Source organism: Propithecus coquereli, unplaced genomic scaffold (genome assembly GCF_000956105.1).
Source record: "Propithecus coquereli isolate 6110/MARCELLA unplaced genomic scaffold, Pcoq_1.0 Scaffold131, whole genome shotgun sequence".
Taxonomy (NCBI): domain Eukaryota; kingdom Metazoa; phylum Chordata; class Mammalia; order Primates; family Indriidae; genus Propithecus; species Propithecus coquereli.
The window spans coordinates 2799311-2825739 of NW_012137303.1; the positions used below are offsets into that span (position 1 = coordinate 2799311).

At 38.1% G+C, this 26429-nt stretch overlaps 2 protein-coding genes across 3 annotated transcripts in view; one reads left to right on the top strand and one right to left on the bottom strand.

The window, feature by feature from the left end:
• The window catches only part of LOC105805728 (chromosome unknown open reading frame, human C6orf62), a 14830-nt gene extending 7813 nt beyond the window's left edge, over positions 1-7017 (top strand). For both annotated transcript variants that reach the window (XM_012638668.1, XM_012638667.1), the window contains 2 exons: positions 974-1108; positions 5637-7017. In XM_012638668.1, the coding sequence (XP_012494122.1) occupies positions 974-1108; positions 5637-5762 (261 nt within the window). In that variant the 3' untranslated portion in view covers positions 5763-7017. The remainder of the gene's footprint in view (positions 1-973; positions 1109-5636) is intronic.
• A 2902-nt stretch (positions 7018-9919) lies between these two features.
• ACOT13 (acyl-CoA thioesterase 13) lies at positions 9920-26362 on the bottom strand. Its single transcript, XM_012638670.1, has 3 exons — positions 26150-26362; positions 13421-13605; positions 9920-10173 (listed from the first exon to the last, which is right to left on the bottom strand). Exons 1-3 carry the CDS (start codon positions 26231-26233, stop codon positions 10017-10019), a joined length of 426 nt encoding a protein of 141 aa, XP_012494124.1. The 5' UTR covers positions 26234-26362; the 3' UTR covers positions 9920-10016.
• Between the last annotated feature and the right edge of the window lie 67 nt (positions 26363-26429).

Here is a 26429-nt window from a genome sequence, read left to right on the forward strand (position 1 = left end):
TAAAAATTGTTTGAACCAAATGGAGTAACAATCATTTTTATAATTCACTATTATCTAAACATGAGATTGTTCAGTCAAGGTTTCTTGAATCCACTATGAAGCCTTGTATTTTCACCTAGCATTTGGCCTCTCCCAGTGCCCACAGACATTTTGTGAGAGAATGGAGTTGATCTTCCTCATAGTAAAAGATTGAAGGAATATTCTGACTTGATAACAATCTTTGATAACTTTAAGAATTTTTCAGAAACAACTTTGAGGCTAGCTGTGGAAAAAATGCACATTAAAACATTTTTTTAAAATTCCCAAGAGGTTTATATGTCCTCAAAAGCTCATCTCTATGAGGAGTGGGACTGTATTTCAAATGTGGAGCGTGTACATTTCATGTAATCCTCTTAACTGTCCTATGAAACTGGTTAGAGTCTCATAGATGAAGAAGCTGAAGTTTAGAAAATTTAGATTATTTGCTTAAGGTTACGTAACTAGTGAAATGTACAGTTAGGATTGGAATAAACAGATTTCTTTACAAGAGCCATAACACTATGCCTCCTAATCGAAAGGAGGAAGATGCTATTGGAGTTTAAAGTACTATGGTGGGAGTCTTGAGCTGAGTAGGTTCGAAAATAAGATGTTATGAGTATTTTGATTTATTCTACTTTGGTACAAAGCTTTTCTTGAAGATCATATAATAGAGTGTTATCCAACTTTCTGCAATGAAGGAAATGTTCTATATCTTAAGAGATGGTTGAAAATGGTGGCCAGTAGGCCACATGTGACTATTGAGTATTTGAAATGTGGCTGGTGTTAACTGAAGAACTGAATCTTAAATTGCATTTAATTTTAATTAAATTTAAGTAGCTATATGTGGCTGTTGACTACCATATTAGATAGCACAGACGTATGTATATGTGTGCAGATGTTTCAGGTAGTGTAACATGTTTGTGGTTAAATATAAATGTTTGTATTTTATAATTAGGCCAAATTTGAGTTTCATCACGGTGACTATGAAAAACAGTTTCTGCACGTACTGAGCCGCAAGGACAAGACTGGAATTGTTGTCAACAATCCTAACCAGTCAGTGTTTCTCTTCATTGACAGACAGCACTTGCAGGTAAATATTATTTGGAAAACCATTTAACAGCTCATTTGAAATCTTACTGGTTAGTAAACTTTTTAATAAACAGGGCTGGGCCCTGTGGCTCATACCTGTAATCCCAGCACTTTCGGAGGCCAAGGTGGGAGGATTGCTTGAGGCCAGGAGTTTGAGACCAGCCTGAGCAAGAGGGAGACCTGTCTCTACCAATAATAAGAAAAATTAGTTGGGCATGGTGGCCTGGGCCTGTAGTCCTAGCTACTTGGGAGGCTGAGGCAGGAGGATTGCTTGTGTCTAGGAGTTTGAGTTCAAAGCAGTGAGCTATGATCTCACCACTGCCCTCTGTCCTGGGTGACAGAGCAACACCCTGTTTCTAATAAAAAAAACAAATAAAAATAAAAGAGATGGAGTCTCACTCTGTTGCCCAGGCTAGATGTGAATTCTTGGGTGCAAGCGATCCTCCTTCCTCAGCCTCCCAAGTAGCTTGGACTATAGGCATGCCACCACACCCAGCAGGAAGCTGTTTCGTATACAAGTTACTTAATTCTGTTATGCCCCCACAACACTGCACAATTTTTGAAGTTATTAAGGAAACAAGAAGCAGATATCCTACTCTTCACACTAGAACTGCAGTCCCCAGCCCGTAGGCCACAAAAATTGTCTTCCTTGAAACTTAGGAAGGGGGTTGGGGCGGTGGTGGTACACGGCAGGTGGAAGCTTCATCTGTATTTACAGCTGCTCCCCATTGCATCACCCCCATCCCCCCCACCCCTGGAAAAACTGTCTTCCAAGAAATCGGTCCCTGGTGCCAGAAAGGCTGAGGACTGCTGCCCTAGAACAATGGTTCCCAACTTTGCTACACATTGAAACTACCTGGTACCTGGGATGTTTTAAAAGTCATTCTGGTAAACAGTAGTGAGAACCACTGCTGTAGAGCTTTTCTTCCTGTCATGTGATCACCAGATGAACAACACCCGGGAACTTGTTAAAAATGTAGAAGCTCAGGCCCTACTACGGTCCTGTGTAATCAAAATCTGCATTTTTAACAGATTCCTCAGGTGATTTGTAACACATTAGATTTCGAGAAGCACTGCCTAGACCTTTTAAATAAAAATCTAAAGGGATGAGGCACTTGTATATGTAAAAGATCCACATGTACTTCAAGTAAGCAGTTCTCAAGTAAGCAGCAGTCCAGGTATTCTAATTTAGTTTTTATTCTATAAGACATTCTTTATTTTCATCACTGAATGTCATCACTTAGAATTTATAATAGCTTCTTAATTATAAGTTTAGTAATCTCTAAAAATAACATCATCCTAATATATTCACTTAACAAATGAGTGGTGCTATAGTGCAAAGCACTGTACAGCAATGAGCAAGATAGACAAAAATTCCTGCCTTCTTGAATTCACATTCCACTGTGGGAAATCCAGCAGTAAATAAAATGTCTTTGTAAATGATAAGTTCTAAGAGAAAAAGAAACTTGGGTAGAAAGATACAGACTATTGGGTATTTGAATTCTTAAACGGTATCAACAGAGCAGGCCTCACTGAGAAAGTGATTTAATTAAGGACCTAAAAAGAAAGTATTTATTATGGTATTAGTTACCATTATAGACCATGTGTTTAGTTAAAGAATATGCAAGATATTAAATGTAAAGACAAATCACACTAGAACTACTGCCTTATAGAAAGTTAAGTAATTATGGTATAGGTACAAATAAAAGAACTGTGGGAATTACAAAAGAAAGTTAATTTGTTGGAAGAATTTGACAAAACTAAATAGAAAGCATAACTTAGGTGGGATTTGGGGAGTTTGGTTTTTTTGCAGTTTTTTCTCTAGCTCTTTTCTGGTAGATGTTTTTAAGTTGACTCTTATTTTTCTTTTTAATTGCTTGTAGTGTACTTCCATTTGAAGTATTTGTTGAGAAAATACTGTATAGCAGGTACTTGTCCTTATATTTTATCCAGTTTTAAAGTTTATTGACATGGAATCCACAACATAGATTTTTAGTCACAGAAGCTCTAATAATGACTAGTATACTAGCATAGAGAAATGAAGCTTTAATGATTAGTGTATAGCATAGAGAAATTAGACTTCATTTTTATGTGAATATACTATGAGATCATTAATACTATATGGAAATGACTAGTGACTTCAAGGAATTACTGTGCTATATAAATAGTAAATCATATCCTGTTTTGCATCAAGGACAGATCTTTTCTATGGGTTAAGAAGCAAACAGCTTGAATCCTTTTAATGAAAAGAAAATGTTAAGTTCATAAGCTAAATTTGGGTTGTAGGTAGGGTGACCAGTCTTTTTGCCTGGAGTATCCTCTTGTTAGCACTAAAAGTCCCACGTCCTGGAAACCCTTCAGTCTGGGACAAACTGAAACAATTAGTTGAACTTGGTCTCCAGTGTTGTTGTTTTTTTTTTTTTTTTTGAGACAGAGTCTCACTCTGTGGCTGTGGGTAGAGTGCAGTGGGCCTGGGCCCAAGTGATCCTCTCGCCTTAGCCTCCTGAGTAGCTGGGACTACAGATGTGCCCCAGCACAGCCAGCTAATTTTTCTGTTTTTTGTAGAGACAGGGTCTCACTGTTGCGCAGGCAGGTCTGGAACTCCTGAGCTCAAGCGATCCTTCCCAGAGTGCTAGGATTACAGGCGTGAGCCACTATGCTTGGCCTCTCCAGTGCTCTTAGTCCTTCCTCCACTCAGGTTTTGCTGGAGATGTGTTGCCATATTTGCATTGTAAAGAAGAATCGGGCCAGGCTGGTGGCTCACGCCTGTATAGCACTCTGGAAGGCCGAGTGGAGAGGATTGTTTGAGGTCAGGAGTTCGAGACCAGCCTCAGCAACAGTGAGACCCCGTCTCTAGTGAAAAAATACAAAGAAATTAGCTGGACTACTAAAAATAGAAAAAAATTATCTGGACGTGGTGGTGCATGCCTGTAGTCCCAGCTACCCAAGAGGCTGAGGCAGGAGGATCGCTTGAAGTTTGAAGTTGCTGTGAGCTAGGCTGATGCCACGGCACTCTAGCCCGGGTGACAAGAGTGAGATTCTGTCTCAAAAAAAAAAAGGGGGGTGGCTGGGCGTGGTGGCTCACGCCTGTAAATCCTAGCACTCTGGGAGGCCGAGGCGGGTGGATCGTTTGAGCTCAGGAGTTCGAGACCAGCCTGAGCAAGAGCAAGACCCCGTCTCTACTAAAAATACAAAGAAATTAATCGGACAGTTAAAAATATATAGGAAAAATTAGCCGGGCATGGTGGCGCATGCCTGTAGTCCCAGCTACTCGGGAGGGTGAGGCAGAAGGATCGCTTGAGCCCAGGAGTCTGAGGTTGCTGTGAGCTAGGATGACGCCATGGCACTCTAGCCCAGGCAACACAGTGAGACTCTGTCTCAAAAAAAAAAGACTCAACCCCCATTAGTTCGTGGGGGAATTGATATGATAGTGGCTAACACGTATAATGTGTTATGTATCAGGTTCTATACTGAGAGCTTTACATGTATGAACTTGTTTAATCCTCATAACAGTCCTCTGAGGTATAGGTATTTACTGCTCCCACTTTATAGCTAAGGAAATAAGTAACTTGATCAAAATCACCCAGCAGAGTTCTTGTGCTTTTATCATAATATAAGATATATGATAATGATAATCTTGGATGGGCAGGTGTTTTAGAAAGATGAACCTGGAGTTGGTGGATTCTAACATAGATGCAGCACTTGCTGGCTCTTAGTTGGACAAGTAACTTCTATGAGCATATTCTTTCTGTGAAATTGAGCAAATAATAGTCATAAGGTGGTTGTGACATTTAATATGAGCTAATATATGTACATATGTGTGGGAACATATGTCGTGCCATTTTAAATAAACTAATACATGTGTATATATATAGACTACTTCACACATCAGCAAAGTCAAAAGTCTTTTGCCTTTTAGAGGTGCTGTAGTGAAAAGAACTTTGCAGTCAGGTCTGGGTTCAGATTCCATCTCCCATTCACTAGCAGTAGTTTTAGTTTGTGAAAGCATCTAGCACATGTTACCACTACTTAGAAATGATACCTAAAGAGTTTGATTTACCTGGTAATACTTTGGCTTTCTGATCTCTTACCCCAGGATATGTTTAAATCTTTACCTATTTTTAATCCTTTCTGTAGCTTCTACTCTCACCACATAAGCTTTCTGTCTTATGTATATAAATATGACTTCAAACCTCTACTCAAGTCTGTCCCCATTAAATGCCTTTAGCTCTGATTTCTTTTAGCAAGTAATCTGTTTGGCTTCCTTAATTTTTTATCTTTTAATTCTGCAGAAATTCTCTAAGCATTTATTTAGTGTACAATCATTTTTACTCTATTTTTTCTGTATCTTGTATGGCAAGATTCTGTCTTTCTAACTAGACTATGGGTAGGGACCATACGTTATCCTTTACTCTGTATGTTTGTTACTGTGCTCATAGGTACTTAATAAATTGTGGGAGAGATTGACTTCATGTGACAGTTATGTTAAAGTCTTATTTATTAAGAATATTAAAATTTTTCCCTTCCAGACTCCAAAAAACAAAGCTACAATCTTCAAGTTATGCAGCATCTGCCTCTACCTGCCACAGGAACAGCTCACCCACTGGGCAGTTGGCACCATAGAGGATCACCTCCGTCCTTATATGCCAGAATAGAGTGCTGACCAGCAAAATGGAGAAGATCAGAGAATGCAGCAGCAATTTTTTTCTTATTTTTTCTTACCACTTTATTCTTTCAGAGTTTGAAGAAAATGGACTCATGCACAGAACACTATGCATTTTGAAACTTGTTCATCCTGGATTTTTTTTTTTAATCATTTGTATCTCAGAACTTAAAAAAAAATTAGATGTCTTCTGCACGGACTGTGTGAAAGAAGATGCTTTGCATATTTGCTGCACTGCATCAGCATCTAACTAAAAATGTGAAATGAAAGGACTATTGTACACTGAAATGCTTAAATGTATTTGAAAGCACAAGGTGATACTCATTTTTGATGGTCTTCCCATTTGTGCTGGGTTTTTTTGCCTCTTTGACATCTGTCATCAATATTTAGAGGGTGAGAAGTGAATGTAACAGGTATAAATAACATTTTTAAAAACTTCATAGCTTTGCTATAATCACCGTTGTTCCAGAGCACTGTCAGATCCATTCTAATAACCAGAAGTGGTTGTTTAAAAAAAGAAATTACAACCATGGGAAAGAAATCTTAAATGAAAAAAGCATCTCATTGTAGGCATTCTTGCCTCATATTTTACTGGGCCATGTTTGTTTCCTGGTACTCATAAGTACATGTATTTTCTTTCCAGATCTCTTTCCCCAAGTTGCTGTTGTAAGAGTATTCTGCTGAGTGTGGATGCAGTTATACACATTAAAGCAGATCTGGAGTCTGAAGTAGCTAAAGCAGCTATAAAACTGAGAAATACATTCATAGCTGCAGAAACCATGATAGAGGACTTTCCTTTTTGGTTTTTGTTTCGCTTTTGGGTTTTAAAGAGAAGAGATTTTTATTACAAAGAAAAAAAATCCAGTGAATTGTTCAGAAATACTGGTTTCTACACTATCCTAAAGAAAAACTTAGAGGGTTTTTTGGAGTAGAAAAAAGTTATAAAAGTTGGAATCTTAAATTGTAAAAACCATTGAGTGTCAAAGTTCTAAAAGCAGAACTCATTTTGTGCAATGAACATAAGGAAAGACTACTGTATAGTTTTTTTTTTTTTCTTTTAAATGAAGAAAAGCTTTGCTTAAGGGTTGCATACTTTTATTGGAGTAAATCTGAATGATCCTACTCCTTTGGAGTAAAACTAGTGCTTACCGGTTTCCAATTGTATTTAGCTTCTGGTTGGAATTTGAAAAATGAAAACCTAAATAAAATAGGTGAAAGTTCCCTGACTATTCAGGTGAATACACAAAGCTTGAAGTGGTAACTTTTTTCCCCCAAGTCACTGGTAGATGTTACTGGTCACCTTCGGGGATTATTTCATCATAGTCCATGGCTAAAGAGTACATTCAGAAGGAAAAAAGCTGGCAGTTGAGTTTGTAACTTCAGCAATATGAATCACGGACATTTTGTCAGCTTTCAACAACAGCGTAGCCTTACGCCCTGCTTCGTGGAAAATAAAAAATACCATTCTTAATTTCAAAATGCTTTCACATGTTCTCTGATCTGTTAAAAATTAGAATCTATTTTAAATAACACTTTGAATGTTTATTATGGCCAGGTACTCTTCTAAGCTTGTAACTTGATCTAACAACCTTGAGTGGAAATAGATAACAGAGGTTAAAGTAACTTGCCCGAATCATAAGTAGTGGAGGATTTAAAACCAGGCTGGCTGGCGCTGGAGCCCAAGCTCTTAACTATAGTACATTGAGTTATGTTCGCTAAATTAGGCATTTCAGCAGCCATTGGTTTCAAGTTTTTATTTTCTGTTATAAACTTTACATTTAGTTTTTATCATTTTGCCACATTTTTCTTTGTATATATATTTATACATATTTTCTGAACCATTTGAGAGTTTGTTGCATATGTGATTCCTTACCCCTTACTACTTTGGTATGTATGTTCCAAGCACAAGAATATTTTATGTAACTAAAGTTATCAAACACAGGAAATGTAACAATATACATATCTTCCTTATTCCAGTTTTGTCAACTGTCTCAATATTCTTGGTAGTGGTTTTTTTTTTTTTTTTTAATCCCCCTATAGTATAGGATCATTGCATTTGATTGTCATGTCCCTAGTCTCATTGATTGATTGACAGAGTCTCTGTCGCCCAGATTAGAGTACAGTGGCATTATCATAGCTCACTGCAACCTCAAACTCCTGGGCTCAAGTGATCTTCTCCCTCAGCCTCCCAAGTAGCTGGGACCACAGGCGTGTGCTAAGACGCCTGGCAATTTTTTTATTTTTAGTAGAGATGGTGTCCTGCTCTTGCTCAGGCTGCTCTGGAACTCCTGAGCTCAAGCAGTCCTCTGACCTAGGCCTCCCAGAGTGCTAGGATTACAGGCATGAGCCACCTCACCAAGCCCCTAGTCTCCTTTAATCTGGACTAGTTCTTTAGCCTGTTTCATGACCTCCACATTTTGGGGTACAGGGTAGTTTTTCATGTAAACTTCTCATTTTGCATTTGAATTGTATTCATAGTTAAATTAACCTTATGCCCTCAAATTAATATCCAGATCACACTCTCCATCTGCTCTTTGCAGATGTTAATTTTGATTGCCTCGTCAAAGTGTTATTCTGTTTCTGCACTGTATAAAGGACTCATTAGCAGTCTATGGGGAACAGTATGCAAATATCCTTTATCAAGAGCTCCATTGCTGATTCTTTCCACACCCATCTTTAACTATGGGGGTTGCATAATAGTGATTTTCCAAATCTATGCCTCCCGCCACATCTTTCAGTGTTCATTCTAAGGAAGAGTCCATCTGTCTGCCATGTTACCTACCTAAACACTATGGACTCAGATTCTTTTTTTCTCCCCCTAGTGCATGTTGTATGTCTTCATCAATTTTGGGGGGCATTTTGTAACTTTTCTCTCCCAGCTTTCAGCTCTGGAATCAGCTATTTATCCAAGGAGTTCCTTTTAGTGGGAAATACTAGAAATCAAGGTCTTGTGACTCCTGTATGCTCACTGCTACTAGGGAGTCTGCTTCTGTCCTTTCTGTTGATAGATCAGCATGCATTCCAATATAGGCGAAGGATAACCAACCTTAACTGTTAATTGTATTTATAGATTTATTTAAAGCTGCCTTGTTTCTTATCAGTCTTTAGTCATGGAATGTACACTAAGACTCCCTGATGTAAAAGTCAAATGTTAAGAGTGCCATGCTCAACAGAAGTTTGAGACCTTTGAAAAACGGACTAAATAGTTTGTGAACTTGGTCTTTTCAATACCATGGACAGGAAGATTCAAGATCTGCATGGTTTTATTCTAGGTACTAGAAAAGGGGATAATAGTATGCTTTTTCCCCCTTTAAAAGATGCTAGTTCTATAAGTTATCAGAGAAAAGCATTTGGGCCATTTTCTGTATCACTAATGTGCTTTGCATCAAATTTTCTTGAGGACTATTTCAGACTATATGGTTTGATATATTTTATTTTCCACTGTTGGGCCATGGTTCATCCATTTTGAAGTTCCATAATCTTAAAAAAGGAAATGCAAGTGTGGCATGGCATTTTAGATCTGGGAAGGACCTAAAATTCATTAAGCATTGGCCATTTTTATGGTCTCAGTGTTTGTGTGCCCGTCATTCATATGTTGAAATCCTAACCCCCAGGGTGATGATATTAGGGGGTGGGGGGTCTTCGGGAGGTGATTAGATCATGATGGCAGTCATGAGTGGATTTGTGCCCTTTTGAAAGAGAACCTAGAGAACTGTTTTGCCCCTTCCACCACGTGAGAACACAGCAAGAAGTCATCATCTATGAACCAGGAAGTGGGCCCTCACCAGATGGATCTGCTAGAACCTTGACCTTGGACTTCCAGCCTCCAGAACCACGAGAAGTTTCTATTTATAAGCTACTCAGTCTATAGTATTTTGCTATAGCAACCCCAACGAAGACAACCATTAATTTGTATTTCTCTTTTAGCTCAATATTGGACTTTAGTTTTAAAGTAATCTTACCTCAGAATGGCTCTGCTGGCTTCTTTGCTTCACCTAAGTTTTCAGAACACTTTGAGCTAAGAATTTTCCATCCAATTATATATATGATTAAAAAATAAAACTGAAGACACTTAAAATTAAATAACAAACACCCCCACCTCCCTCTACTTAGTCTCTAGGTCCTTTTCTCCAAAGAAAATATTTCTGCTTCTGGTTTTACTAATTTATTTTGAAAATTACATTTGTTCAAGTCAAATTTACACTTGATATTCACTGCTGGGATTCTTTAGGTCATCCTGCTGGTCTCAGTTTCCCAGGTGTTTTGTGTGTCTGCCTTGTGCTACTAGCTTTCCCGTGGCCTTGTTAGTCAGATCCACAGAGGTAAATGCAAGTGTTCTTCCTTGCTTCAGAACATGTGCTGTAATCACTACATCTTCTCCTATTTTTGCAGGTGACATGTACCTTGAAAGGAAACAAATTTAAATAACAGCAAATAATTTTTAAAAGGGAAAGTTGTATGCATTTCACAACAGCCTTCCTGTGTAACTTATTTTACTCCTAAAAATAGTTTAAGAATAATATTAGTAAGCTTTCTGTACTATCGAATGTGAATGGCTGGTCCTTACCAGGTTCTATCTTACTTACCTATCCTTATCCACATGTTTCTTTTCCCATAAATACGGGAAGGGGTTTTCTTGCCCCTCCTTTTTTTCCCCTTTAAGTTTCCCACTTCATATATATTTGGGGCTGGTGAAAGATTTCCTCTAGCTTTCATTTAATCTGCTTCCTAGGTGACGTATCCCTTGGTGTCTCTATCTTGTCATATCAATATTTAGAATTTGCTCAACTCTAAAATGACTTCATAGAAGAATATAAGGAATTAATGAGATTCTTAATCCTGGTGATGAATTGTATATACATATTTGAAGACATATACTTCTTATCCACTTGTAATCATAAATTGTCTTTGATTCAGCTGAGTCTAATTTAAAACAACTTGGGGGATGAGTATTGTTTAAAACAATGTTAAAGCTGCGGTCCCCAACTCCCAGTCCTTGGACCAGTACCGGTCTGTGGCCTATTAGGAACCGGGCCACATAGCAGGAGGTAAGCGGCAGGCAAGAGAGCAAAGCTTCATCTGTATTTACAGCTGCTCGCATCACTGCCTGAGCTCTGCCTCTTATCAGATCAGTGGTGGCATTAGATTCTCAAAGGAGTGCAAACCTTAATCTATACTGTGCATGCGAGGGATCTAGGTTGCTCACTCCTTGTAAGAATCTAATGCCTGATGATCTGAGGTGAAGCTGAGGTGGTGATGCTAGCGCTGGGCAGCAGCTGCAAATGTAATGCCCCTGCGTCATCCCCAAAACATCCCTCCCTCACTCCCATCTGTGGAAAAATTGTCTTCCATGAAACCAGTCCCTGGTGCCAAAAAGGTTGGGGAGCACTGTTTTAAAGGGAAATAATTTCCTTACAGTTTATTTTTATGTTTCTGCTTTTTACAAAGCAAGGAGCCTTTAAGACTCCTTGAAAAAGGGCATGTATTTTTGACAAATTCAAAATAAGATTTCAGGCTCGGAGTGGTAGCTCACGCCTATAATCCCAGCACTTTGGGAGATTGAGGCAGGGGGATTACTTGAGGCCAGGAGTTCGAGGGCCAGCCTGGGCAAAATATCAAGACCCTATTTCTAAAGGAAAGAAAAAAAAAAAAAAAAAAATTTAAAAAATTAGCTGGGCATGTTGGCATGTGCCTGCGGTCTCAGCTACTTGGGAGACTGAGGCAGGATTTCCTGAGCCCAGGAGTTCAAGGCTGCAGTGAGCTATGATCACGCCACTGCACTCCAGCCTGGGTGACCTGGGTGACAGAGCGAGATCCTGTCTCTCAACAACAACAAAAAAAACAAAAACAAAATTTCAGTGTTTATGGCTGGGAGATGTAAGAAAGTTAGACTTTACTGCTGGAAAGAACAGAGGCTGGTCTTGAATTCGTGTACTTCAATTTAAAGATATTAGAACGGCATGTTCAGTAGTAATTTGCCTAGTTTTCATTATTTCTCCAAATTTTCTCCTATAAATCAAGATATTTTGGCTTCCAGCCATTAACTTAAACGAAACTAGGGAAAGACAAGCAACCTCTTGTGCTATAGATGAGCAAACATTAAGTCTGGAGAATTGGGAAGCTGGCATATTGTCAGCAGTATTCTTATCCTAGAATTTCCCATTTTGTTGTTTCGGAACCCAGATTTTTTTTTTTTTTTTAATGTAAGTCATGGTCTAACAGGCATCCTCAGTCTGTATAATATAGAATTAATGCACAGGAGGTAAATCTGGTACCATGTCAAGTGGTAGTACAAAGAGTGAATCATAAGGTGTTCATTGACTGAAATGTCATTCATTTACTTTTGAAATATTTATAATCTTTGAGACTCTGTCCTAGTTTCTGTTCACGTCACTCAGTTTTTGAAGCTTGGGCAGCTCTTGATAGTGGCTGACGCTTTTGGCAACACATACTTTGAAAGCCCAAAACTATATTTGACTTACTAAAAATTCCTTAGGGTTGTGAAAGCAGCAGTATCTAGAAAAATCATGAAATGCAGCGCTAGGTTTGAAGATGTCTCTCTGTTCTTAATGGATGCTCTTAAGGAAAAGCAGAGTTATCAACTGGTCTTACCCCTCATCACACGGAGTAAGACAGGGCTGCTGAAAACGCTCACCAGTAATACAAGCAAAACCTTTCTTTCCTTTTCTGAACATCTTAGTTTCGAGAGCATTTGTCTAATCTTATCCACTGATTTGCTTAGTGTATCCTCAATTTCAGTTATTCCCATAGTAGAGGCAGTGAATGTTTCTTAAGTTAACCTACTAAAAGATTCAGATTGCTTAAAAATCCAATTACCTACATTATTTCCATTGCTGTCATGTCTGGTAACTATGGCTCTCCAACCCTAACCCTTGCCTATCCTCTCAACAAATTCATTTTCTCTGTTGCTTAGGTGGAAAAAGCAATTGTCTTGAAACTAAATTCCTGGGCCCTGCTCTTAATTGAATGGGACTGGCAACAGTACTAGTTTATGTTGGAATTGATTTTTTTATATTTTGGAAAGGTCTGGCCCCCGTAGGCATTTTCACAGCAGTGAGTGACAGCCTGACATCTGTGGCACTGCTCCCTGAGCGTGTGTTTTAAACTCACAGAGCATGTCTGTGTAGTTGAAGGGAGAGATCCAGGATGGCTTCCTGTTCTTAAAACCTGACGCTTGCGTTCAGCTTGTTAGAACAAGATTACAGTGAGTGTGTAGATGAACTCTAAATGTGTTTTGAATTTTATTCACACTTTTCTTTATATGTGCTCTACACAACACTCATAAAACATTTGTACAACTGGCACTTTTAAGGACTATATGAAACAGTTATGAGCCACAAGTTTGTGATTCTCCCCTCCCCACAAGTGTGTGTATGTGTGTGTGTGTGTTTATAAAAAAGCAGCTAAATGCCTACTTTTTCGAATGTTTGGGAATATTCCCCCTTTACTATTTATATATACAATTCTTGGAAATTAACACTCTAGTTCTAGAAATCTATAGCTGCACTTAAGGAAATATGCAGCTAATCAAATCCATGCTTCATTAATATTACGGATGTTTTTAGTCTCAGTTGTTTGATAAATTATTACATTAAAAAATGTTATTTGGGGTATAGTCTGGATACATACGTTATGTTCATATCGACACTGACTCCAGGTAAGCCCCTCTCCGTGCATAGCAGAGCCACGGTTGATACGTCATCTACTAAAGTAGCTGTCAAACCGCCATGGAGAGTGCCCATTTTATTAGTATGCTCTTCTTCTACTTTCATTTCACAAACCACTTTCCCAGGAACAGCAGAGATAACAGTCACCTAAACATAAAACAAAGAATTCTGTACATTAATTCTGTAGTAACAGAAAAGCCAATGAAGAATAATCATTGCATTAGAAACTGAATCTTCCCAAAAAAGTTGACTCAGAAATTCAAGTAAGTTGCCAATATCTCTATGATAGAAATTAACCCTTACGAAAATTATTTTGAAAGGAAAAGGAGTGTTTAGGGAAAAACAGTAATAGTTTTTGGTGATCTCCAGTCCTCCACAGAAATCAAACATTCAGTCTGAGTCTTTCAGCCATGTGTACACAATACCTCTCAACGTCTCCTTGGAAATTTTGCACCAACAGAGCCACCTGGTTCCTATATGATCTGCTAACTCATTATAGGTTTTAATTTGTGTGTTTCTTAGTTTTTGCACAAGCAGAGTATTTTAAATTACTTAGTAATGAACAGTTCAAAACAACTTAAACAAAAGATGGGAAGAAATACAGTAATTAATGAGTTACTAGAATTAAATGAACTTATACCATAAAGCCATTTTAATATAAAATATAAGCTTAACAATAAAATCCAGCAAAGTTAAATTGCTTTTAAGGTCTTACCCCATTTATAGTTAAGTATCATAATGAAAAAGTATTACATGAAAGATAAATATGTGGAACAGTGAATTTAAAATTTGATGATTTTATTATATTAAACATCTTTAAAAAGGAAACCTATAGAAAAATAATACAGATGTAAGTTTCTTGTACTTACAGGTACTAGGAAAAACCATCATAGCATATTTAGAAATTAGAGTTGAACTGTGAATGGAATGTGCCACAACTAGCATCAGTAATTTTCACTATTATTAGAGGTGTTCAGGCAGAATATGGATGAATATTTGGTGTGTTTGTTGTATTTGGGGGTGGGGAAATGTCTCAGGCATTAGATGGTTAGTTAGACTCTAGATAACTATCAATAACCACCTAGAGCACTTTAATATGCCAGGCACTGTGTGCCAAGTACTTTATATATACTATATATTAAGGAAGGGATAATTTCCATTTTGCAGAGAACTTTACTTCAGAGTGGCTTATTCTCAAGGTCACCCAAGATTTGATAGGAGTGAGATTTAGATCTAGGTCTGCCTTCATGTCTCCCTAATCACTAACTATAAAATCTAGATATGTAATGGCCTTTATGGCTCCCGCCAGGAAGACATTTGAGAGTTTCACAAATCATCACTTTAGTGGTTTTGCTGTTGTTTATCTCATAAAAGGCCCTGAAGAAAAACAAACAGAATTACACAATACAAAACATCCCAAGCAATATTATGTCATGTTTTACACAACAGGTAAATCAATGTAAAAATGTTAGAATAGTATCTTCTGTTTATCGCAATAAATGATCTAGCCACAAGATGTCCTCATAAACTATTATAATAATAATACACACCAAACAGAAACAAGGTGTAAACTCACCACATTTAACCAGTTTTTGTATCAGGCATTGACAATGTAAAACCGAATGAGATTTAATCTCTGCTCTTAGAGGGTTCAGTCTAAAGGAAGAGACAAGTACATAAACTACACTGGAAGAAATTATTACAGAAAGAATAAAGATAGGTTTCTTGAAGTAAAGATATGTCATTTTTAAGTGTTATGTTTTCAGAAAAAGCACTAGGAAGGCTTCCTGGAGAATGACATCTCAGTCTTAAAGAACAGGCAGGAGTTAGCCAAGTGAAAATGGGGCAGTTCAAGAAATAGAATCAAATATGACAGTCTCATAGACACCAAAGGTGTATTTTAAGGCACCGTGTGCTTAGCAGAGCTTAGTTCTTATAAAGTTCCATTTGAATTATCTAACTTTGGCTGGGTTGACAAAAGGTAAGACAAATGTCAGTGTTAGATTTTTCTAGTGCATTATACTGTTATTCTTATTTATTTATTTATTTTTGAGACATTCTCGTGGTCTCCCTCTGTTGCCCAGAGTGCAGTGGTGTCCTAATAACTTATTCCAACTTCAGACTCCTGGGCTCAAGTGATACTCCTGCCTCAGCCTCCTGAGTAGCTGGGACTACCAGGCAAGAGCCACCATGCTTGGCTAATTTTTCTGTTTTTTTGTAGAGATGGGGATCTCACTCTTGCTGAGGCTGGTCTCAAACTTCTGGCCTCAAGCAATCCTCCCACCTTGGCCTCCCAGAGTACTAGGACTACAGGCATGAGCCACCGTGCCTGGCCCAGAATACTGTTTTTAATTGTTATTTTTTCCCTTTTTCCCAACTTGACAGGTTAAAGACACACTAATAAACAAAATTGTTTTAAAATACATATGATTTTGTTCTAGTCAGCCTGATCTAGCAAGAGAAATGCTTTCATATGCTGCCAATTCTTGTCTCCTTAATTAAAATAAAAGAATTACACCAACAAAAGATAATGAGGAAGGAATATCCTGCCCACCCTCTCAGAGGTATTACATAGTCTTGTGGGGGAAGAGGCTGATGCAGAGCTAACTTCTCTCCCATGAAGAATGGAGGTGGGGAGAGAACACTGTAAAAAACAGATTTCAGCCTTAGTCAAGATAAGGGCTATAAGGCCCACACAAACTTGTTTATTCAGTTATTAACATAGCTAACTGTGTTACAGACCATGCAGAGCAATTTTTACATATGTTGTTTCAATCCTGCAAATCTTTGAAGTGAATACTATTATCATTTCCACTTTACAGATGAGAAGACAGTTTGACTCAGAGGCCTCAGGTGTAACCATATCCAAAACAGCCTCCCCTTACATCCCACCTGGACTACTGCAGACAACTGGGCCTGATTCATTAGATGTCTTATGAAAAGATGGGTGTGGAGCCTTTTATGATGTCATGGGGCTGGAAATTTACCTGCCATGGCCTAACAAGATAGAGAATTGCCCAGATAGGTTTTATTCCCAGGAGATCCTGTAGGTTGGACAAGTGCAGCAGGTTGGCAAGAACCTTTACAGCTCAGCACCATCTTACACAATGGGCTCCTCAGTTATCATACACATGCATACACATAGACAATCTCCTGTCCCTTTTCTATATGGCCTTCAATGTGCTGTCTCTTTCCTGCACCTCACATCACACATTCACATGAGCTTATGACTCATGCCACCGCATGACAGCTCCTTGCCCTGCCCCCACCAACATCTGGGCTCAAATTCCATCACACATAGACATACTCCACGTGACAATCTCCCCTTCCTCACTTTTTCAGTAAAGATAGTGAGAAGGGCTGTCTAATAACTGCAATGAAAATGTTATTCAACAACAAATTAGTCCCTCATGTGAAGTTCTGTCCAGAACCAAGAATTCTCCCTAGGCCTTGACGTTTCAGATCATTCTGGTTTTTAAAAAGAGCCATCACCATCACCACGACAGCTGCAGCTCACCACTGCCTCTGCTAAAAAAAGAAATGTATGTTTCTGGCTCAGTAAGGGTGTCTGTAATGGGCCTAAAAGAACAGGAATGTGGCATATGGCATGAGAAAATCTGTATGTATATAAAAATGTGAGCCGTCCAAGAAAGATGACTATATGAAAGACCACACATATGAACAGAAGCACAAAGAACAGACAATATTAGTGGATGAGAATTTTGTATGCATTTATCTGTGAAACAGGCTGTTTTCAAGCAATTTGCCCTGATGATGGACATGGCTGATTTTGTGTGTGGCACTGCAAATGCCAGGAGGTGTGTCTGAGGACAATGTATGAAAGCACCTTCATATAAGCAGGAAGGGAGGTAAAAAGAAACGTCAGGCAAAAAAAAAAAAAAGAAAAGTCAGGATGTGGCTGCAGTAGAAATAGATGACAGTTAAAGGGACTCTAAAAGGGTATATGCTATAAAAATACTATGTTTTAACCATATTGCTGTTATCAGTTCAGAATTTCTCCTTTATAATAAATGTATGTTTTAGTGGTATAATTACACAGATGGCTACAGCTTAATGGTTAAGAGCACTGGCTTTGGAAGCAGACTTAAGCAAGACTCTTAACTGAGGTTTCCTCATGTGTAAAGTGAAGATAATAGTATTGCCCTCATAGGTTTTGTAAAAATTAAGATAAAATTTAAATTAAGTAGTTAGGACAAGGCAAAGTATATCATAAGTAATCAAACATTTTAATTTGCATCCTTATCAAAACTATTTCTACAGAGGGGCCCAGACCCAAGAGGATTCTTGCCTTGGAAAGCCTCACCAGACATTCAGCCTATAGCCACAGGCTGGGGGCTGAATCCCTTGAAATTTGGCAGCAGGTTAGCCCTAAAATAAACATCTTATCCTGAGGAAGCTCTGGGATTTCCTCAGGTCTTCCTAAGTATTAGATACTCTAATGAATGCTAACACAATTTGTTTGTTTGTTTTTTTTTTGAAAGAAATAGTTTTGTCATAGTGTTACATCCTTCTAAAGAAAATGTAGGAGGGAAAAAAATGAAGCCAGCTGTCCCAGGTAGAGCAGTAGTCTATGTTAACCTGAGACTTTTACGAACTTTTTGGAGGTAGTAATTGAGGCACCTTCATACCAGTTTTTGAGCAAAAGTTCTAGAAATTGGTTTAGAACTGGACAGCTATGAATACACGTGATGGAAAAGGCTACTACAGACCCAGAAATGTAACCAGCAACCCTGTGAGTCTTTGGGGCATCCCAAGGAACTTGAGTATTAACACTGTTTTCAAATGAACATTAAAAACTTAATCTCACTGGAATTCTTTTTGTGCAAAGGGTTGTTCTGCCTGGCGTTTACTGGGTGTCCAAGACCCGTGTTTTTAACAATGGTGACTTTATGATGATCTAGGAATTGAACAGACAAGTTACATCATCTTGGTTAAGCTGTGTTTTCTGAATGTAAACTTTTTTCATTGCCGTTTCTAAAAATCCACTAGGTTTCTGGATATTGTAAAAGATGTTGAATATAGATATAATTGTGTGAATTTTGTAGTGTTTTATTTTGAGGCAAGAGATTTGTTATAGTTTATAAAAGATATTTTCCTATTTGGACCTCTGGGCTATTTGGGGATCTACAAATAAATGTAATTCCCGCAGCTCCAATTTTTGATATTCAAAAGGTTAATAATCTTTAAGTTAAATATAATGTGATATTGTGCAGCAGAAAGAATGTGTGCTTTTTACAAATTCTGTATCCAATATTAAAAATACAGAAAAAAGATGTGGTAAGGTAAAAATGTTGGGAAATTGTAGCTGAAGAATTATCACTTGCAAAATAAACATATTCTTACGGTAAAAAAAAAAAGCTATTTCATGGTTTGTCATGGATTTTCTTAAAATTGTTTCTACCGTCAAGGTCAACAATGACCTAATTATTATACCAAATTCAAAGGACACTTGGCAGCCCCCCTTTCTCTTAAGTGACCTCCCAGCATTTGGTAACATCGAGAACCTTAATTTCCAGGACACCACCTCATTCTGGTTTTCCTCCTACTCCAATAGCCACTTCCCAGTCTCTTTTGCTGGCTCTTACTCTGCAATGCCCACTAGGAGTCTTAGAATTAACTAATCATTCAGACTCCGAACACTACCAAAGGCCACATGTGGTATCAAATTTACTCAAAAGGATATAGGGCAAATTTTCTAAACATAGGCACTACAGTGGAATATTAACAGCATGGGCTCTGGTGCAGATAACCTGAGTTTAGATCTCACTTACTAGCTATGTGACCTTAGGAAAGTGAAGCTTCCATTTTCTTCTGTGTAAAATGGAGACAATAATAATACAGTCATGCACTGAACAACAACATTTTGGTTAACAATGGACTGCATATAGGACAGTGGTCCCATAAGATTATAATGGAGCTGAAAAATTCCTAGTTGTAGCCATTAAAACACATTACCACATATTTGTGGTAATGCTGGTGTAAACAAACCTACTGCCCTGCAAGTCATACAAGAGCATAGCACACACAATTATATATAGTACATAATACTTGAAATGATAATAAACAACTGTTACTGGTTTATGTATTTACTATACCATACCTTTTGTCCCTATTTTAAAGTGTGCTCCTTCTACTCATTAAAAAAAAAAAAAGTTAACTGTAAAATAGCCTTAGGCAGGTCCTTCAGAAGGTATTCCAGAAGGCATTGTTATCCTAGGACATGACAGCTTCATGTGTCTTATTGCCCCTGGAGACCTTGAAGTGGTACAAGATGTGGATGTGGAAGACAGTGATACTGATGATCCTGGCCCTGTGTAAGCCTAGGCTAAAGTGTGTGTGTCATAGTTTTTAACAAAAAAAGTTTAAAAAGTAAAAAAATATATAAAAATTTTTAAAAATAGAAAAAAGCTTATAAAGGATATAAAGAGAGAGAACATTTTTGTATAGCTGTACAATGTGTTTGTGTTATAAGCTAAGTGTTATTACAAAAGAGTAAAAAAGCTTATTACAGTGTTAAGATTATTATTGAAGAAAAATTTAAATTCATTTAGTGTAGCCTAAGTGTACAATGTTTATAGTGTACCGTAATATCCTAGGTCTTCACAATTCTCTCATCAGTCATTGAGTCACCCAGAGCAACTTCCAGTACTGCAAGCTCCATTCACGATAAGCACCCTATACAGATGTGACATTTTTTATCTTTTATACTGTATTTTTATTGAACCTTTTCTTTTTAGATATACAAATGCTTACCAGTATGTTACAACTGTCTACAGTATTTACTACAGTTACATGCCATACAAGTTTTTAGCATAAGAGCAATAGGCTCCACCATATAGCTCATAGAGAAGTAGGCTATAACATCTAGATCTGTGTAAATTCTGTGATGTTCACACAATGATGAAATTGCCTAATGACGCATTTCTTAGAAAGTATTCCCGTTGTTAAGTGACGCATGACTTTACTATACCTCACAGGATTGCTGTGAGGGTTAAAAGAAATAATGTATGGAAAATAAAGTATTAGTGTATTCTCTGGCTCAGAGCTCTCTATAAATGTTAGTTATTACCAAAAGTACCAGAATTGTGAAAATGAACCCTGCGCACCTACTTTTCTCCTTGCAATCAGAACTTTCACTTTGCTTAGTTTAAAAGGCTTGAACAAACTTTGAATATCCAAGTGCTTTTCTGAAGGCAACTATGATCCTATCAGACCTCCCGAGTTCTACTGTGTGGTTCACTTCCTTTCTGAGCATACCCCTGTGTACCTGATTGTAAAAGTCCCAGCTACCAGATAAATAGCAAAGTAAATCCTCTGATATAAGTATTCAAGGTGTGTATAGCATAAAGCAACTCCATGGGGAGTGAAAAGGAGTGATAAATCTATTAAGTGACTTCAGTCATGACTAATTTAAGACAGATAAAAGGTCTTAGGGCAAACAGTCCAACAGGTAAAATTACCAAAAACCCTGGAGTCATTCCTTTTTTTCTCATATGTCACTATCCAATCCATCAGCAAATCCTGCCAGTTTTATCTTCAAATATATTCAGAATCCCATCACTTCCACAGTCCCTATACACCTACCCATTGATACCACTCTGGTCCAAGACACCACCATTTCTCTGCCAAGTTGTTGCAATTGCCTTCCAACTTACCTCCCTACTTCTGCCCTTGTCCCCCTATATCTAGTGTCAACAAGAGCACTCCTTTTAAAGTACAGATGGTTCCTGACTTATAATTACTTTACGATGGTGCAAAAGTGATATGTTTTCAGTATAATCCCTGCCTTATGTCCAGATAAACTCATCATAAATTGAGATACCTTTGATATCTCAAACTATGATGGGTTTATTCAGATGTTATCCATCGTAAGTCAAGAAAGCTGCTGCACAAGTCAAATTATGCCATTCTGCTTAAAATCCTCTCTAATGGAGCTCCATTTCACTAGAGTAAAAGCCAAAGTCCTTATAGTGACCTAAAAAGCATGCATGATCTCATCTTATCCATAACTTGGCCCCTTGCTAGCTTCCTCTGTCCTCCATCGTGCTAGTCTCCTTGGGACTACCCCCTTGACACTGCAAAGCACAGCGTTGTAAAGTCGCAGGGCCTTTACATATGTCGTTCCCCTTCCTGAAACACTCTTCCCTCAGTATCCATGATTTGCTCAGGCCTTTATTGAAAAGTCACCATTTCAGTGACATCTTTCCAGATGAAATTTAAAATTGAACTCAAAAAGAACTTTATAGAAATATACATTTTAGGGGGAAAAATATTTAAGTTCTCCTACACCAATATTCTCTACCTTCCAGCTCTGCTTTATTCTCTTTTATAGCATTTATCACCATTTAACATACTATATATTTTATATAGTTATTTTGTATAGTGTTTGATTTGCTTTACTAAAATATAACTTCCATGAGTGCAAGGATTTTTGCCAGTTTTTTTTGCTGGTATATCTTCAGTGCCTAGAATGGTGCCTAGCATATAGTAGGCGCTCAAATATTTGTTGAATAAATAGATTCAAACATGAAAGTCTACCAGGAACATTCTGTAACATTATGCCCAACATTTAGGGTCTTCAGTTGCATCTTACTGAACAAACTCTAGGATAATCTTCTACAGAAAAGGTGTTCTACTGGGCACCTTCCACTAGGCACTGCAATTTCCTTTGACAGATGCTTATTAAACATCTACTAAGGAACTTGCTCCCAAAGAGCTCTCACTGTGGAGAGAGAAGACAGACAAATCAACAGATATTTTCAGTAATATACAGTAAATCCCATAACAAAAGTTAGTCAAGGTGTAAAAGTGGACCAGAGGAAGACATTTGGGGCTGCCAGGGAAGGCTTCTCGGACTGTTATAGTTTGACTTTTACTGTATCTTTTGTCCTAGAAAGATGAGTTCATATTAGCAAAGTGGGTAAGATAGTGCCTGACACATAGTAAGTGCTATATAAATGTTTTTAAAATAAATTATGATAAAAATTTTTAATTATAAAGTTACACATTTATAAATTATTTAGTGACATGCTCCTATGTTAGTAAATCACTTTTAAAGACATAACTCTTGAAAAAAACAATTAAAAAAAAAAGACATGACTCTCAGTTACACCAGGCTCCTTCACATGCAGCTACTGTGATTTCTTTTACCAGTTCCTCTGCGGTTGCACATTTAGGTTATTTCCCATTTTTGACATCATAAATACACTGCAATGAATATTTTTGTACATAAATCTTTCAGAAAATCTTGCCTTATTATTTTATTGTGCATTTCTTATACCTAGACTATTTTAATGACCAATAATGAATTTGAAAATATCTGTCAGCATACCATGTTGATAAATTTTAAATAATATTACTGCCCTTTTGTGGTCAATCCAAAGTCTCAAAGTTGTTCTAGTAAGTACAAGATCTATTCTTACCTTTCTGTGTTCTCCTCAGGCTTTCTTTCTCTCAATCCTGTATGTCTTCCAGGTTCAGTCCTAAATCTTTATCTCTTCTCTCTCACGTCTCTCTCTTGAGACATCTTATTCGCTTACATCTTCATCTCTAATTTCCATAAGAATGAGACTACACAATTTTACTTTGCTTCTGAACTCTACTCCCTTATTTCTATGAGTGTTGGATTTCACATGGTATTTCCAAATCCTAGCACAGTGCCTGTCACTTGAGATTCCCAATGTATGTTCCTCCACATGTTATTGTGAGGGAAAGGTTCCACTGGCAAACAACTTAAATATGATAAAAGTTAAACATGTTTATTTATTGCAGAACTACTCAAAAGTTTTAATATGTAAAAGGAACACAACATCCCCACCTACAGGTATCTAGAGTAGTCAGTTCACCGAGACAGTAGTAGAATGGTGGTTGCCAGCATTGGGGGACAGGGGAACTTGGGAGTTACTGTTTAAAGAGTAAAGAGTTTCAGTTTGGCAAGATGAAAAGAGTTCTGGAGATGGATAGTAGTGATGGTTGCACCAAAATATGAATATAATTAATATTAAGAACTGTACACTTAAAAAGTTAAGACAGTAAATTTTATGTGTATTTTACCAAAAATTTTTTAAAAAGATACAAAAATCAATGTTTTCTGAACTTATTTTTCATGGTGCATCTGATGGGACTCTTCCTTGGAATATACTTTTCTCTCCTAGGTTATAAATTCCTAGAGGGCAAGAACTGTGGCTGGTATTTTTTTTACAATCCCACAGTACTTTGTTTGTTCACTAATTTAAAAGTGATCTTTACAGCAAGAGCAGGAATTTTGTTTTGATGGTTAACCTTTGGTTTAAGTCAAGGTTTTTGCAACCTCAGTACTATGGACATTTGGACTCGATAATTCTTTGTTGTGGAGGCAGCGGGAACGGATCTGTGCACTATAGTATATTTAGCAGTATCCCTGACCTCTACCCAGCAGATGCCAGTAGCATCCCTCCCACTCTTTCGAAGTTGTGATCATCAAAAATGTCTCCAGGCTGGCACAGTGGCTCATGCCTGCAATCCTAGCACTTTGGGAGGCTGAGGTGGGAGGATCACTTGACACCAGGAGTTCAAGACCAGCCTGAGCAAAAATGAGACCCCATCTGTACAAAAAAATAGAAAAATTAGCTGAGTGTGGTGGCACTGTGCCTGTAGTCCCAGCTACTCAGGAGGCTGAGGCAGGAGGATCACTTTAACCCAGCTGTTTGAGGTTACAGTGAGCTATGAGGACACTGCTGCACTCCAGCCTGGGTGACAGCGTGAGACCATGTATAAAGAAAAATAAAAGTCTCCAGACATTACCAATATCCTTTGGGGAACAAAATCACCCCCAACAGAGAAACACTTGTCTAGGTCATGTTACTTTAAATTGGTGCCCACATAAAAGTAACCACAAAACCTCTTTTAGACCAAATTAGTAAACACAGAGCACCCTACTATGGTATCAACCTATGCAGTTCAACAGCCACTAGTCATATGTCAGTAATCTAAATTGAAAAGTGCTCTAAGTATAAAATTCATGCAGGATTTCAATGATTAAGTATGAAAAAATATAATACTTTTTGATAATGATTACATGTTAGAGTAATATCTTGGATACGCTGTGTTACCTATGTTACTACAATTAATTTCACATATTTCTTTTTACTTTTAAAATGTGGCTGTTAATTTATAACTATACATGTGGCTCACATTTCTAGCTTGCATTGTATTTCTACTGGACAGCGCTAGTCTAGACACAATGCGTACCACTATTTGACTTTACCGCAACTTCTGAGAAACTCTACATTTGGCTCAACAGGCATATCGGTCTTCTTGAAAGACAAGCTGCCACCACCAACTCAGGCAAGGATGTAGTTTATGGCTGTTCCAGTGTGTCCGATCAAAGTATGAGGATTTTAACCAGATATTCAAAGGCAATCCAACCCATTGCAAGATTATCAGGAGGGATACACACAAGGTTGCTGAAAGCTTAAGGAAAATGGCTTCAGATTTTTTAAGGAATTCAAATTTCCCCTTAGACCAATACACTCTTTTCTGGATAATTTATCTTTCAAAAAGTTACTGTCAAATAATAATGTCCTTGGATTTTACAGCATTTGCTATTTGGAAACATTAAATATATTTGTCTAAGTATATTTCCTGTTTTTCACAAAAATCCTGACAGAGACAGTTATTATTTACATTGTTAAAATACAGCCTCCTAAGAGCTGTGTTCCAGGAAGGAGACCCACGAACGACTGCAGTTGATCTGTGTTTAAACTCCACTTCCAAATTTCCCAGCATTCTATCTTAATGAGAAAGACAGACACGCCTGCATTAAAACATTTAGAAAAAGCCCAGACGTGCTGAGGTTGTTAAGTGTCTGACAATATCAAAGGCTTTTGTTCATGCTTATTTACAAATGCTTCCTATGGAACATGATGTTCTTTAAAAAGATACTGAACACTAGACTAGGAGTCTGGGCTAGTTTGTTCAAGTGAAAGGGGCAGGGACTGGCTCTGCCCAATTCTGTGGTACTTTACTTCGCTGCTCCCCCAAATGAAACTCTTAAAATACCCCTGGGCCTTGTAAGTGCTGGTCTCTGAAATGCATTCCATCTCCCTCCACCAGCTAACCCACTTCTTCAGGAGTTGAATACCTTTGTGAAATCTCCCAAAACACTACGGAGGAACAACTTCTCCCTTCGTTCACCAGGAACCTCCAGATTCCCAAGTGCGGCCCCTAAATTTTATCCTTTATTAAAAGGATTTGTTCTGCAAAATTTGAATTCAGTTAAAAGGCCGCACTCAGGGATTCAGAAGGCCATATGTGGCCCCAAGGTCGCAGGTTCCCCACCCCTGCATGTGCCTTAAATGTAGAGGCCGCCTCTTACTTTTTGTTCCTCCAAAGCACTGCAGGCGCTTGTTTGCTGAAGGATCCAAGTCCGAAATCCTTTCCAGCTCTAGAACTGAAGAATTGTCTCCATTAATCATAACCATACTTAACCTATGTTTAGATGAGAGAATTTATGCGTTCGATCTAGCATATGTAACAGGCGCTCCGTTAAAGCAGTAATCATTTTTACTAAGGTCAATTTACAGGAGTAGTCGAACGGAATCTAACTAGAGCTACTTATTCAGCGCTCACCGTGCACTAAGCACGATGGTTTCTTTCCCTTCATTACCAGCCTCTGCTTTGCCTCCAATACCTTTTCCAAAACTCTATCAAAACCGCGAGCACTGGTGAGGACCTTCATCGCCTCCTGCACAGTCTTTATCATGCAGCTCATCATGGACGACTTGCTGGCTTTGGGGCTCTGCGCAAGAATGAACTTTCGAGGAGCAGGGAAGCCCAGAACCTCGCAAAAGAACAAGGACACAGAGGTCGAAGAGCCCGAAGACTTCCCCGTCCCACGGCGCGCGCGCCCGCCACACGACCCCAAAGGCTCGCGCACTGTCGTTCCGCGCCTTCTTACGACCGACCGCGCA

Coding starts and splice junctions, on each gene's coding strand:
- ACOT13 (XM_012638670.1), bottom strand. CDS start 26,233: ATGATGAGCTGCATGATAAAGACTGTGCAGGAGGCGATGAAGGTCCTC. Junction 13,606..26,149: donor TTGATAGAGTTTTGGAAAAG/GTATTGGAGGCA, acceptor TTTTATGTTTAG/GTGACTGTTATCTCTGCTGT. Junction 10,174..13,420: donor AGTGTCGATATGAACATAAC/GTATGTATCCAG, acceptor TTTCCTTTCAAG/GTACATGTCACCTGCAAAAA.